We start from the raw sequence: 13598 nt of genomic DNA on the forward strand, positions 1-13598 counted from the left end.
TAGTTCCAAACCGATTCACAGGAAACTTCTTTCAATCTAATGTCAACAAACTTAACACAAGAGCAACTGGTAACTTTATTGTACCCCTGAAAAAAAAAAAAGTTCTCAATTTACTATTTCTTATCGTGGCCCATATTTATTCAACAAATTAATTCCGAATTATACCTCGATTTCTCTCCCAGGCATTATAACTTCTTTAAAGTCGAAACTCAAAAATCATGTTCTTAATATGGATAATTACCTAGAAATGTTCTAGTTCTGATGGTAAATCAAAATTTACGCTCAAATTAAAATAATCAGCAATCAAATACATATGGAAAATGTAAATTTTTGTTTAACAAATAAAGCTAGTATTATTATTATAAACCTCAACACTAACACAAAACATAGTTCAATTAAAAAGAAAAGAAAAAAAAGTTTGCAACAATAACATGTAAAACATTTCTTTGATGAGAATCACATTGTTTATATGTGTGCTTTACGCAATACCTCAAGGTTCTCGATGATAAGACTAATCTCAGTCTTCTACGAGTTCCCTACAACAACAAAACCCTTCTTATCAAGTCATAGCATACCTAATTATTGCTTCCTATACTTAACGGTATTTTGTAAAATGTTTTTTTTTTTTTTTGTTTAGGAAGTACAGTTTCTTTATAAAATTGCAGTGTAAAAAATTTGTAGTTAATATGTAGTTGTGAAAATTTAAAGAAAAAAAAAAAAAAATAAAGAAAAAAAAACAAAGTGGGAAAACTTCAAAACAATTAAAGTTGAAACAAAAAAGTTTGATCGAAAAGTGCGCGAAGCTCTTGAAATACAGAGGTGCCAATGTTTACCTTTACATGGCGGAATTAATTAAGATAACGGGCAGTTTTGTGAAAACTAAATTTTGGACTCAGTTTTTTTACATTTTTACGCAAGCAAGAAAGAAGCCATTCAACTGCTGATATCAGTTAATTTTAAACTGTTTCTAACGTTACAAAAAGTTTTTTGTATAATTATTACAATCTGATGATGCTGGTAACCATAATCCAGCGAAAATTTCTAATAATAAATTATTAGTTGTATTAAGAGATTTCGTATTAATTGACGCTTTCTTACTAATATAACATATACTCTTATATCTTATATCTTATATATATATATATATATATATATATATATATATATATATATATATATATATATATATATATATATATATATATATATATATATATATATATATATACTATGCATAAACAAAAAATTTGAAATTCTATTCTCCAAAATTAAAAATCTGTTAAACTAAAAAAGTGATATATTTTTTTTTTTTAACGTATCCTTAAAAAATTCTTTATATTAAAATACAATGTTTCTAGGGGTTATATATACACTCGTTATTAAAGTAATATAAAAAACCGTTGAAAAACAAACAAATAATCATTTGTTTGTTTATTTTTTAATTTGAGTGGCGTAAAATCTGGCATGTGAAACTCAATATCGATAAATGTAAAATCTTGCACATAGGTTAAACAAATGATCTTTATGCCTACTCCATGCAACCTAATAACAATAATAGCGGCGAGCTTGCATCAACTTTAATCTAACTTGATTTGGGGGTCATGATCACGCCAGACTTGATATGGCATTATAATTGAGCATATGCAACCAGTAAAGCCATCCGTGTTCTAAGCATGTTGTACCGTACATTCTGCCACATGATTCCACAACTTCTTAAAATTCTATACAAAACGTTTGTACGCTCTCATTTATAATTCGCGATAACAGCCTGCAATCCATCTTCAAGAATGGATATTGATAAAATTGAGAAAGTACAAAAGCGAGCTACATGTTTAATACCTTTATAGCGCCGACTATCATAAAAGATTGTTTGAGTCTTCTAAATTTAACCCTATCCTGCACAGCACCCAATTTTTTTTAAATTTTTGGATTTGACATTAAAACATTGTCAAATGGGATGAAATTAGATGCTTTAGTCCACCAAAAAAAAAATATTTATTTATAATTCGAAAATATTGAATGTGTAGTATAGTACACGTTGTACACTTTGGGGTACTATGAATGAATAGCCTACTTACGTAAAAGGGAAATAAAACGAATAAAAAACATCAAATATAGCTATTGAAATAAATGCCATTTTAAGTATATATATATAAATATATATATATCTCGTATATCAATATAAAAAAAATCAATAAAAATAAAACACTTTTTCCTTTTTCAATAGTAAATAGGCCTATATACAATAAAAATGACTCGCATACGGCACTAAATATATATTCATAGAGTAATTGTTACAAAAAAATGTAAAAAAAAAACATTGTAGTTATTTCCATGCTATAGCTAGCGTACAGTTATTTTGAATGGTAGGCAATAAAACATTCTGGATCATTCTTTATGCATAAAGATACCTTGCATTTTTTGAAAATGAATATAGTTTTACTCTTACAGCCAGAAAGTTTGCGTCTCTGCATCCTAAAATTTTCTCTATTTCGCATAGGGAGATGATCAATTCTATCATACCTAATATCCTGAACTACTGCAGAAGTAATTGCTCTGCCAATAAGCTGAGGAGAATCAGAATGCATCAAGGCTTGAGCTAGTTCTAATTTATACTTTACTAAAGACCTATCATTTTCACTTGCTCTATTACCATACTTAGCTTTGTACAATTGCCAAGAGTTGATTACAGCCATATCAATAAAATGAAATATAAGTCTCTTATACCATATTCTTGACTTATGAAATATTCTATATAAAGGTAACAGCATATCTGCTTTATCTAGTCCACCCATACATTGGTTATAGTTCTTGACTATAGTTGGACATAAAACAAAAACATGCTCTTTTTTTGATTTATCATATCTCTTGACTTGCGTTATTGGTTCGATGGAATGTATGTTAGAGGCAAGGAGGACAGATTTGTTATCAAACCATTTGCAAACAATTAGTTCAGAATTCTTATCTAATCTGTAATCAACCGAACCTCTGCCTTTGGTTTTCATTTCTTTGTCTGTAAGTAAACGACATTTTCCAGACCTGTTGACCTGCAATGTGCAAGTTCCTAATAAATATCTGGCTTTTAGCTCTACTAACAAGTCTGGGGAGGCAAAGTAATTATCGAAAAATACAACAACTTCTTTGGGTAAAGAGGCACATAACCTCAAAACTACTTTCCCTGATTCCCCCAAGGTGCTATTAATCTGAGTTACATTTTCTTTAAGATTGCCTGCCATTTCAAATTGATAAATATACCCACTTGTTCCTGCCCTCGCCCTCGTCTAATTTTAAAAAAAGGATCATATCCTAATTGACCACGTTTTACTTCTAAACTGTTGTCTGAAATATGCAGTACACTTAATATGGCCTCAAAACGTTTCACTGTCATAACGTCAGCAATTTGGGAAATACGCGTCTGTTGAGACCAATACATACGTCTCTGAGGAAGTTTCATAATACTCATTTGCATCAACATGCCAAAGAACTGCCTAATATCTTTATGTGTTATAGTTTTCAAATTTGTCAGCGATTTTAAATGAATATACTTGTTACTCTCTAAAACAAATAAATCAATAAGGTTAGCATCAAATAACAAATCAAATAAAAATAATGGACTTGGATTTTCATTCTCCAAAATGGGAACCAATGAAGGTGGATTGCATTCAGCAAAGTGCCGATCTCTTTTCACCCAATGCCACATTCTCTGACGTCTGTCCGATGTTATTTCAACGACTTCATCTAATTCCTCTGATTCTTCATCCGAGCTCTCAGATACTTGGTGCATTAGATCCTGAATATTATCAGGAGTAAACTCTTCATCTGAATCATCTGCAAGAGCTTCATCTTCGGATCCACTAGGATAGTCATCTAAGAAGGCGCTAATTTCGTTGACAGATAACGATTTTGGTCGCTTTTGACGTTTGCTGGGAGGTTCATTTCTGAAAAAAAAACATTATAAGTATAGTAATAAAATTTTATATTAGTAAATTCTGTAAAAAGTAGAGCAATTAAAACCGTTGGCTACACCAAGAAAATATGAATGGTTTTAGTAATTATAAGTACTAAACCTCAAATAATATAAAATGTGATTTTAATTGAGCCTAATTGCTAATAAAATTCTACGCATTTGTTGGCTGATTGGTAACCATAACTGCGCAATGTGTAGTACAATACACATTGCAAATATATGCAGTTTTTACTAATAAAAAAAAACAGAAACCTTTGAAAAACTGACCTAAGTTGTTCTTTATATATTTATTAAAGATAATTATCACTAATATTACGTAAATTTATAAATTGTACCTTTTATTTTATTATTATAACATGCTTACCTTGTCGAAGCAGCGTGATCCATCTTTAACCGGCAATATCTAATGTTATTGTTTAAGGAGCGCCAATGGAGGAAAGTTTCATCCCCATGGCAACAGAAAATAACGCCGTTTAGACAATTACGTCACTCATGTTGATATTAGAAGCATAAAAGCAATGTGTAGTTTACTACACGATGTGCAGGATAGGTTTAACTTCTTTAAAAACACTTTAAATTAGGGGAAATATGATACAAGCGTATAAAATGATTTAATGATTAGATCTAACTTTGTGATTTTTTTAGCCGTGATGGTTTGCACCTCTTTTCCATAATACCATTATTCAATGCTAAAGTTGAAAAAATACAAAGAAATAAGAAAATTTTAATTCCGCAGTTTAAAAATATTTTTGAAAAAGTTGTCAATTAACTAGTAAAGAGTTTTTGATTTAATTAATTTACATTTTTTCACAGATGATTTCACCTGCTCAAATATTTCCAGTGTTACGTTACTCCTCGAAGTATGTTTATCATTACTTATCATTTCAAGTTTGGTTACTATTTTAGCATGGTTTATTGGAGTGTTCGCTCTCCGAAGAAGAGTAAGTAATTAATTATTGTTATTAAGTAATTATTATTAAGTAATTTATTCTTAAGTTACTAATTATTGTGTAACAATAACTATTTATTATTTTATTCTTAATTTTATTTCTTAATTTTAGGACATATATGAAATTAAATTTTTTAAATTTACCTAATTTTATTCAATAAACCTCGTTTTTATAAAAACCATTTTATACTCCAATAAAAACAAGATTTTCTATATAAAAGTTCAGTCAGTTATATTTATAAAAAATGTATGTTATAAAAAAGCTCAGTGAGGTGTTTTTATAAACTAAAAAAAATGTATGTGCTACTTGGAATCTATATGCACGCATACCCATATATGGATATACTTCAAATAAAATTTTGTATTGGTTGTCAAATATAATTATTTAACTATATATTTTTTATAGCAAGAAAACAAAGTAATATTTTTTTCAAAGGTTAAAAAAATTTCAAGCGTAATCTTAAAACATGTTACTGTGGTTGTACCAGCCTCAATCATAGTAATACATTATTAGTTGACTCAAGCTCTAATTAACATTTGTCACAGTGGTCGAGGACCATGTCATAAATAAAAAAAAGTTAAATCATACTTTTTATCTGAAGCATTCATATTTAAATTCTAAATAGAATTTCTATTTTAGTTTTTTTTCAGTTCTTGAAGCTTCCCAGTAGTTATAAAATGTGTTTTAGATGTCTAAAGTACGTCATATAAAGTCTTAATGCGTGTTCTAGACCACTTATACATATTTCTTGTGACCACTTGGTTTGATTTACTTTCTAACTTTGATTTTAATTATAAAATAATTCCGGTTTCAGTTTTAAATCAATTCCCTTGAAATTAGTTTTTGTTCACTTCTTATGATTTCAATAATTTTGTTATTTATTTATATTTTATTTTTATCAATTTTTTTACCAACTCTCTAAAGAGGCGCCACCAAGAAAAGGGCGTGTGTCACACGATCCCTAATTTTTTTGTTCATTATTGGACTTTATTTTAATCGTAAATAAAGAATTTCCATAAGAACTTTTACATTTTCTACCTGCCAAAAACCTTGATAAACTCTATTGTTCTGTTATTGATTGGCTTATGGCTTATATTTGATATTTTTACAAAAAAAAAACACATTTTAAATTTTCTTTTTATTTATGGTTATAACGGAAGATTACACCCACTGAAACTTTTACGTTCAAAAAGAAGAAAGAGTTATTTCAGTTATTGTGTTTCTTAATTGACCGATCGTTTGCTCTTGCCAAAGCTTCCTTTTTAACTTAATAACTTCTATCTTTCCCATTATTATCTTACTCTTTTCTAGAACTCACGTAATCTTGGTCCGTTGATATTGTATAAATTTTTTTTGTGTTGTTTATTTTTAGATTTATGTTCTGAGATCCCAGTCACCAGTAACAAATTCTGTGCAATCAAACCCGTATATTAGTTTCTAAATGTTGTTTAAGGAATGGTACGAAAACAAAATTCTTCAGCTAAAGTTTAATATACCGTTTAATATAAAGTATAATATTTAATAAACTTTTATATAGTATAGTTCTGGAAATTGTTGTCAACTTGCTGGCGCGTGGAACGTTTTCTATTTTTTTTAATTTTTTTTTATATCAATACTGAAACTGTGTCGCTATGCTTTACACTGAATATCTTTGCATTTAAAAAATTCAATTATCTTGTTGTTTACTTCAGTAATACTTCCTTTAGTGACATTCTATAGTAATCGTTAACCATTTTGTAATTGAAGCAAACCTTTTACACAAAGTATTTTCTAATAAAAGAGTTTAAAATATTTTTTTAAATATTTATCCGGAAGTGGCTTTTAAAAAACCACAATCTTTATTCAAAAGACTTACATCTTTAAATATTGAAGTAACCAACAAGTGAAATGGACTATTTAATTGCAAAGATATCTTGAGTAAACTTTGAAATTTAAACCTACAAGGAGTAGACGATGTTTAAAACATCAAATGAACTATTTGGAAAATAAAAAGTTAGATCACATGCAATAGCAAAAAACTTATTACCATAAATGTTTTTCATGTACAATTCACATTTACTGGTATAGCTGGTAATTTTAGACTACATATAACTGGACATAATTCTTGTTACAGAATATATATATATATATATATATATATATATATATATATATATATATATATATATATATATATATATATATATATATATATATATATATTCCTGTTTACAATTAAAATTTAATCAATTACAATAGTTGATGTTATCTCTATTTTTTTGTTTAAAATTCTTGGAAATCTTTTTCATGAAACTTTAAAAAGCTTTTCATTGAGCATTTATTAAGTTTTCGCTCAGGAACATGCTAAGCCTCTTAAGGAAAGTATCATAAAAGCGTACAAAGAAGCCCCTTTTAAACTTGGTTAAATTTAAACCAGTGGAAAAAAACTGCTGAAGCAGTTAACCATTGCAAGAAGTCTTTGCTGTTCTTAACAATAAAAAACAGAAAAGAAACTTAGATTTACTTACTTTGATTTCAATTTTAAATATAATCCCGAGAAAAATCACACTTTAAGTACCCCTTCCCCAACCCCCTCAAAAAAACAAAAACAATAATAACTATATAATTAATAATAATATTTATAATAATTAATAATTTTATGGTTAAATGCCCACGACTCTAAAGGTGATTCTACAATTGCTGTGCATATATTACTAAACTCAATCATCAATCTCTTCCTTATATTCCACTATCTAAATAATTTGTTCAATCGTAATACAAATAAAGTGAGCTAAAGCTGCACCAAAAATGTTGAAAAAACTTTTTTGCGCATATATCACAATTTTTGTAGTAGAACATTTTGCGCATATGTCACGAAAGAGATACTTAAGTTATTAATATGCTTAGGAAACATTATTTCTCATATTTTAAATAAGACTTAAAAATATGTGGAACTAACCGTGATCCGTATGATACGGGTCATGGTTAGTTTCGTACCGACCCTTTCTATACTTATTCTTTATATAATCGTTTTATTTTAATAATTTTTATTAAGTGGTGGAAAATTAAAGCCTGTCGAATCTTTGTTTTAAGTCAACAATTAATTACGTAAGCACATTAATAACTTTAGTATTTATATCGTGACAAATACGCTGTTTTGATATTTATAAAAATTTTAGGCTTTTTTAGCAAAAAAACCCTGTTTGTTTGTTATAGTATATAATATTTTTATATATGTTACGTATATAACATTAACAGGACTTTAAAAATATTTTAACTTGCATTTTAGAAAACTGAAAAAAACCGACAGGATTTTAACCCTCGCGTTGTCCTTCAGAAGCGTAGCAAGCTAACCACTTCGGCCACGAAGGCTTACTAATATGCCAATTTTAACACTATTAAAAGTGTTTTAATATATTAAATAAACAAATGACGAACTAGCTTTATAAAAGGGCAAATAAATGCTATAAATAAAAATTAAGTAAATTTTACTGCAATGCAATTTTCAAATAACAGTAAACCTTTATAAAAGTAAAAATATCTATAGAACTTCAAAATGGTTTCATTTTGTATTTTAAAAAATCAAAATAGATTTTTAAAAAAATGTAGAAGCGCGAGTATTTAAACCAAGGCATTTCAATTCAAAACGTTGTGAGCTAACCACTTCAGTTACTTAAGTACAGAGTTCGAAGAAAGTTGTAACACTGTTTAATAAACAAAAGACGTTACAAGACAGCAAAAGACGTTACAAGACAGCAAATAAATACTACAAATTAAAATTAAGGAGATATTGCAACAATTTTTCAAGTAAAAGTAAAACTTTTACATAACATAATTTGAATTTTTACATAAGTGAGACAATTACATACATTCTCGTTCATATTTTCTTATAAAAAATATTTTGCGACTCTTTCTCGTTATTAACTTGGCTTTAATAACTGCCGCGTGTTCCGTCTCAATCACGCACAAATGAGTAACGGCAGCAGCGCAAGCAGGAGCAGCAGCATTAAATTTAATGTTAAAATATTATATGATAGAATAGGATTCAAATAAATAAAAAAGAAATAAAAAAAACACTCTTTGGAACCAATGGTAACTTTCAAATTCATTTTGAATCAAAAACGTATAGTTTTCTGCAAAATGACCCAAGACAGCCATCTTTTGTCAACTTTTCCTTTTGTTGCCCAAGGTCTCTTGCTTGACATTTTGCAATGTAGGAATGAGCTTGGTAATAGGAACACTTGTTTATTGCCTCTGATAACATCAATTTGTATTTTTCAATTGTTGTTGTCTGACAGATCAATGTTATTCTATCTGTTTAGTTTTTAATTCAAAAAGTATAAAACTTTACAATGTAACTTAAAACATATTTGCTTTTTGAAAACATTTTAAGTAAGATCATAGAATACAGAATGAATGAAGCAAATATAAACCGAAAAAAAAGTTAAATATGCAAAAAAAATTTTTTTGAGAAAAGTGAGACATGACCCCCAGTGCCTTGCCCTTATGAAACCTTTATTCATCTGCCTTAGAAACAATTTTAATACTCGTTCATCAGGACTACAAAAATACTGAAAGTTTCAGAGCTCTAGTTTGTCTGAAAAGTAGTGAAAAATTCATCACAAGATTCTGCTACAAAAAAGTGGGCCTATGACCCAGCCCTCTCCCTTGGTTTTCTGGTCCCTTTAAAACAACTTCAACATACACGTTCATCGGCATTAGAGAAATGCCTATCCTGTCATATTTTAATTATACATGCGTATATACATATATATATTTTTACCCATGTACACATACATGTATTTGCATTCACACAAATACATTGATACATGCATACATATATACCAACATGCATACACACATACCATCACGGTTTAATATTAAACAATCGCGGCACTTTTAATGCGTATGCGCAACTTTTATTTAAGAAAGATATCGTTTTTTCGCTTTTATTTAGTAATTTTTTTAAACCATGTCCTAAATATGTAGCTTTTAACTTTGGTATAAAGATGTATAATAGATATCCTATTATTTAAATTGATTTAAATATGGCCATGGAAAATGTATTTTTTTACAACATTTAAATTTTAGTATCTGTAAATAAGCGGGAAACTCAGACTTGATTTTATGGCTATGTATACTACTAAAACTGGATAATTAAGCGGTTAATTAAATTTTTTAGGCTTTAAAACCTAATATATTTTAAAACTAGAAGAGTTTATCTTTATATTAAAAAAAAATTAGACTTGGGTTACTTTTTTAAATTTAAAAACAGTGTACATCAGATCCTGTTATTTGGCTATAAATAAATATAAAAAAGACTTGGTCTCATATAACAAAACTAAGAAAATTATGTCGAATATGTAGAGAAAATCTTGAAAATCGTAGTGTTCTTTTAACAAACCATGTAATTAGAATAGAATTGCACTTTTTTATACGAATCGACGAGGACGACCCAAAGATGCACACACAGAAGATATGTTACAGATGCTATTCAATAATGAGAAACATAGAAAAAGGTTCAAATACTAATCTTAAATTAAGAACCTGGATTAGCAATACCAAGAAATATGAATGTCTTTGCTTCAAAGTAAATAAAGGAAGAAAACCAAAAAAAAACTGTAAAAGGAAGGCCCTTAAGTATTGCCAATGAAAAAATTTAGACTCGACAAGTAATAAATAACATGCAAGCTAAACTTTCATCTCTACCAACTTTAAATCTGAAACTACATGACATTAACCAAAACTTTTAACCCACATGTACATCTTTATGAATGTTGTAATTGTAATGGTATTATGTATAAACCAGTTATTTTAAAAAACTGTCTGCATTCGTTTTGTGCACCATATATATTACCACTTATAAATAATAAACTATTATTAAAATAAAAGAAAATGCTCTAAATGCTCAATTTCAATTTCAATTGATGGATCCTCAAACAATGTTATTGAAATGATAAATAGTATTCAAAAAGAATGTAAGCGACGTTGTGGTAGATTATTTAAAGTGTCACAACTGTCAGAACGCACGAATCATCAAAATATTTATCAGACTCCAACAATACCAATTTCCTCAACCTTGTCAAAATCATCATCACAAATAAGTCTTTCAGATATATTTGCATTAAATTCAAAAAGTGTTATCACAAAGGATGCTGATGCTGTTGTACTTCATGTTATTAAACATAAAATGTTGCAAACATTTGGCAGTAAACAACCAAGCACTTGACTGTGAAGAGTTTAACAAATATTTTGAGAAACAACGTCAAATAAAACAACTTCAGATAAGTTCTCAGGATCTTGAAGATAAAACACAAATCAAAACAGAAGCACTTGAAACTCACATATTATCTCACCCTGAAAATGTAGAATATAAGAAATTAGTATTTGAACCACACGTAATTCACTTTGAAGAGGAAAAAAAAGAAAAGGTAAACATTTTGAGTTTTATTGTTCACTAAAAATATAAATCATAAATAATACATTTTGTTCGGATCCTAATATGTTATTTCTAGTTTTTTATGTTTTTTATGTAACAAAATGTTAAAGGTAAACTAATCATATAGTTCTTAAATATAAAGTAGTATATCCATTTATTCCAAATTTAAAAAAAGTATATTTAAATAGGTATAGCCAGTATTTGTTTATATGTATATGTATATATAATATATATATGAAAAAAGGGTAAACGAAAGTGTAATTTAACATATATAACTTATTTTATTTAAAAAAATCAGATGAAAATTATCCTCGAACTATGCAACTCAATACCAAAGCTTGTAGTCAAACTTGGGTTCAACGATACTGACATACACAAAGAAAATATTGAACTTTGTCAGAACTTTAAAGTCCTATTTGATAAGTTTGGGATTTGCCACTAGCTTATTAACTTCTGAAAGCATTTCAACAAAGAAAACATTCAAAATCTCGATATGACATGTATTATTATTATATATACATTATTATTATTATATATTCACAGAAAATCAAATTGAAGGTTTTACGAAATACTACCGTGATAATTGGCCAAATGAATTAATTACACCTAAGCTTCATATGCTTGATTATCATGCCTTTTTCATTAGGAAATTAGGAAATGGGGAGTAAGACTTGGTACTTATGGAGAACAGAGTGCAGAGAGTATTCATGCTGAATTCAACAGCATGAAGAGTACCTACTGGCACGAAAGGAACACGTAAACTCAAAAGTATAATAGATAAGCACTTCATAAAAAACCATCCAACTGTAAAAAATATCAACAAAAAGCTCTGCCTAAGAAGAGAAAAATTGCTGATACTTAAAATAATTTTATGAAACATTGCAAAAGGGTTTTCATACATTGCAAACGGGTTTTCAGAATATAAATGACAGTGTTAAGGCGTTAATATTACTTCTTTCAGTATTTTTAAACCTTTAAATAAAAAGAAAGCTTATCAATTTTTAAAACCATTAAATTATAACAAAAAAAAGTAACCCAGTTATAATTTTAGTTTTAAATGATTCAGTTTCACTTTAGTTCCACATCTTTTCTCCTCCAAAAATTATTTAAATAATAGCTTTGGTAAAACCTGCCATACCAAATATATTTTTTTGACATAATTTCTTAGAGATAATTTAGCATTATCCACAAATAATTAAAGTTTGAAGTGTATACAACTTTAATAAGAAATCCCTTTTTAACCGCGATCGTTTCTGTTTACAAACGTTATAACAAAATATGACGCATGCGCGTTAAAGTCATGAAATCTTGCAGGGTTCCTTATCATAACCTTAGAAAGTATCACGTTAACTATTATTTAAAACTTTATTATGTTTTTTTTTTATCTTTGTTTTAAAAATTGAAAATAATTTTCTTTTTAAAGGAAGAAGATTGATTAAATAGTCAACAACTATTCCAGGTGTCCCAAAAATTTGAAAAAAAAAATTGTACACATCAAGTTCTTTGTCTATTCACTAATAGATGACCACTAGTACTAAAAAAGGATTTATAAGACCACTCCAAGTGCTTACTGTAGAAATTAAAAAAAAAGATTTTATTAAGTGTTCTGAGCATTTCTTGACTTAAATATTTCCGCTGCATCTAAATGAAAACTCTTTTAACAATTCTAACAGCTGTTGTTTTTCATATTTTAAAAGACATCTGTAATCTTTTTTTAAAAAAAACTGTTCGCTTTGTATTAGGATATGGGTGGTAACTGATTAACAAGTAACATATTAACAAACTTTTCTTGATCACTGTTCCAAATATTGGGAAATTTAAAAAAAAGAATATTGATGTGTTTTTAAAACATCGATAATTTCGGTACTAATTGTTTTGTTTATTTTTAGCTATTTTTAAATTATTGATTTTTGAATATACCAACTTTATCTTATTTAAAATATCGACTTTTAGATGTATCAACTTTGCAAGCGGCAATCTTTATTACCTTTTTAGAAAACGTAAACAAACTTAAACCAATCATTTTTTTCTGATAAAAAAACAACTAATCGAATTGTTACTCTTGATAAAAGAATCTTTTGGGCAGTTTAGTTTTTAAAAATTATAAAAAAATTAATACTTATTATAAATTCTTATTACAAATCGGGAAAAGTAAGATTACTAAAAAAAAAAAGTCGAACTACAATGTTAATTTAAACCCACGACGATCGCATTACCTTCTCAGTCCGATTTCTGTTTTTCCTCAACATCAACTTCCAACAAA

The 13598-nt window shown here is 28.0% G+C and overlaps 1 protein-coding gene across 2 annotated transcripts in view; it reads left to right on the plus strand.

The window, feature by feature from the left end:
* LOC136079634 (uncharacterized) overlaps window positions 1-6949 on the plus strand; it is a 44240-nt gene extending 37291 nt beyond the window's left edge. For both annotated transcript variants that reach the window (XM_065795714.1, XM_065795715.1), the window contains 2 exons: window positions 4781-4908; window positions 6290-6949. In XM_065795714.1, coding sequence (XP_065651786.1) covers window positions 4781-4908; window positions 6290-6358 — 197 coding nt within the window. In that variant the 3' untranslated portion in view covers window positions 6359-6949. The remainder of the gene's footprint in view (window positions 1-4780; window positions 4909-6289) is intronic.
* Window positions 6950-13598: the final 6649 nt, after the last annotated feature.

Source organism: Hydra vulgaris, chromosome 04, assembly GCF_038396675.1.
Source record: "Hydra vulgaris chromosome 04, alternate assembly HydraT2T_AEP".
NCBI classification, from domain to species: Eukaryota; Metazoa; Cnidaria; class Hydrozoa; order Anthoathecata; family Hydridae; genus Hydra; species Hydra vulgaris.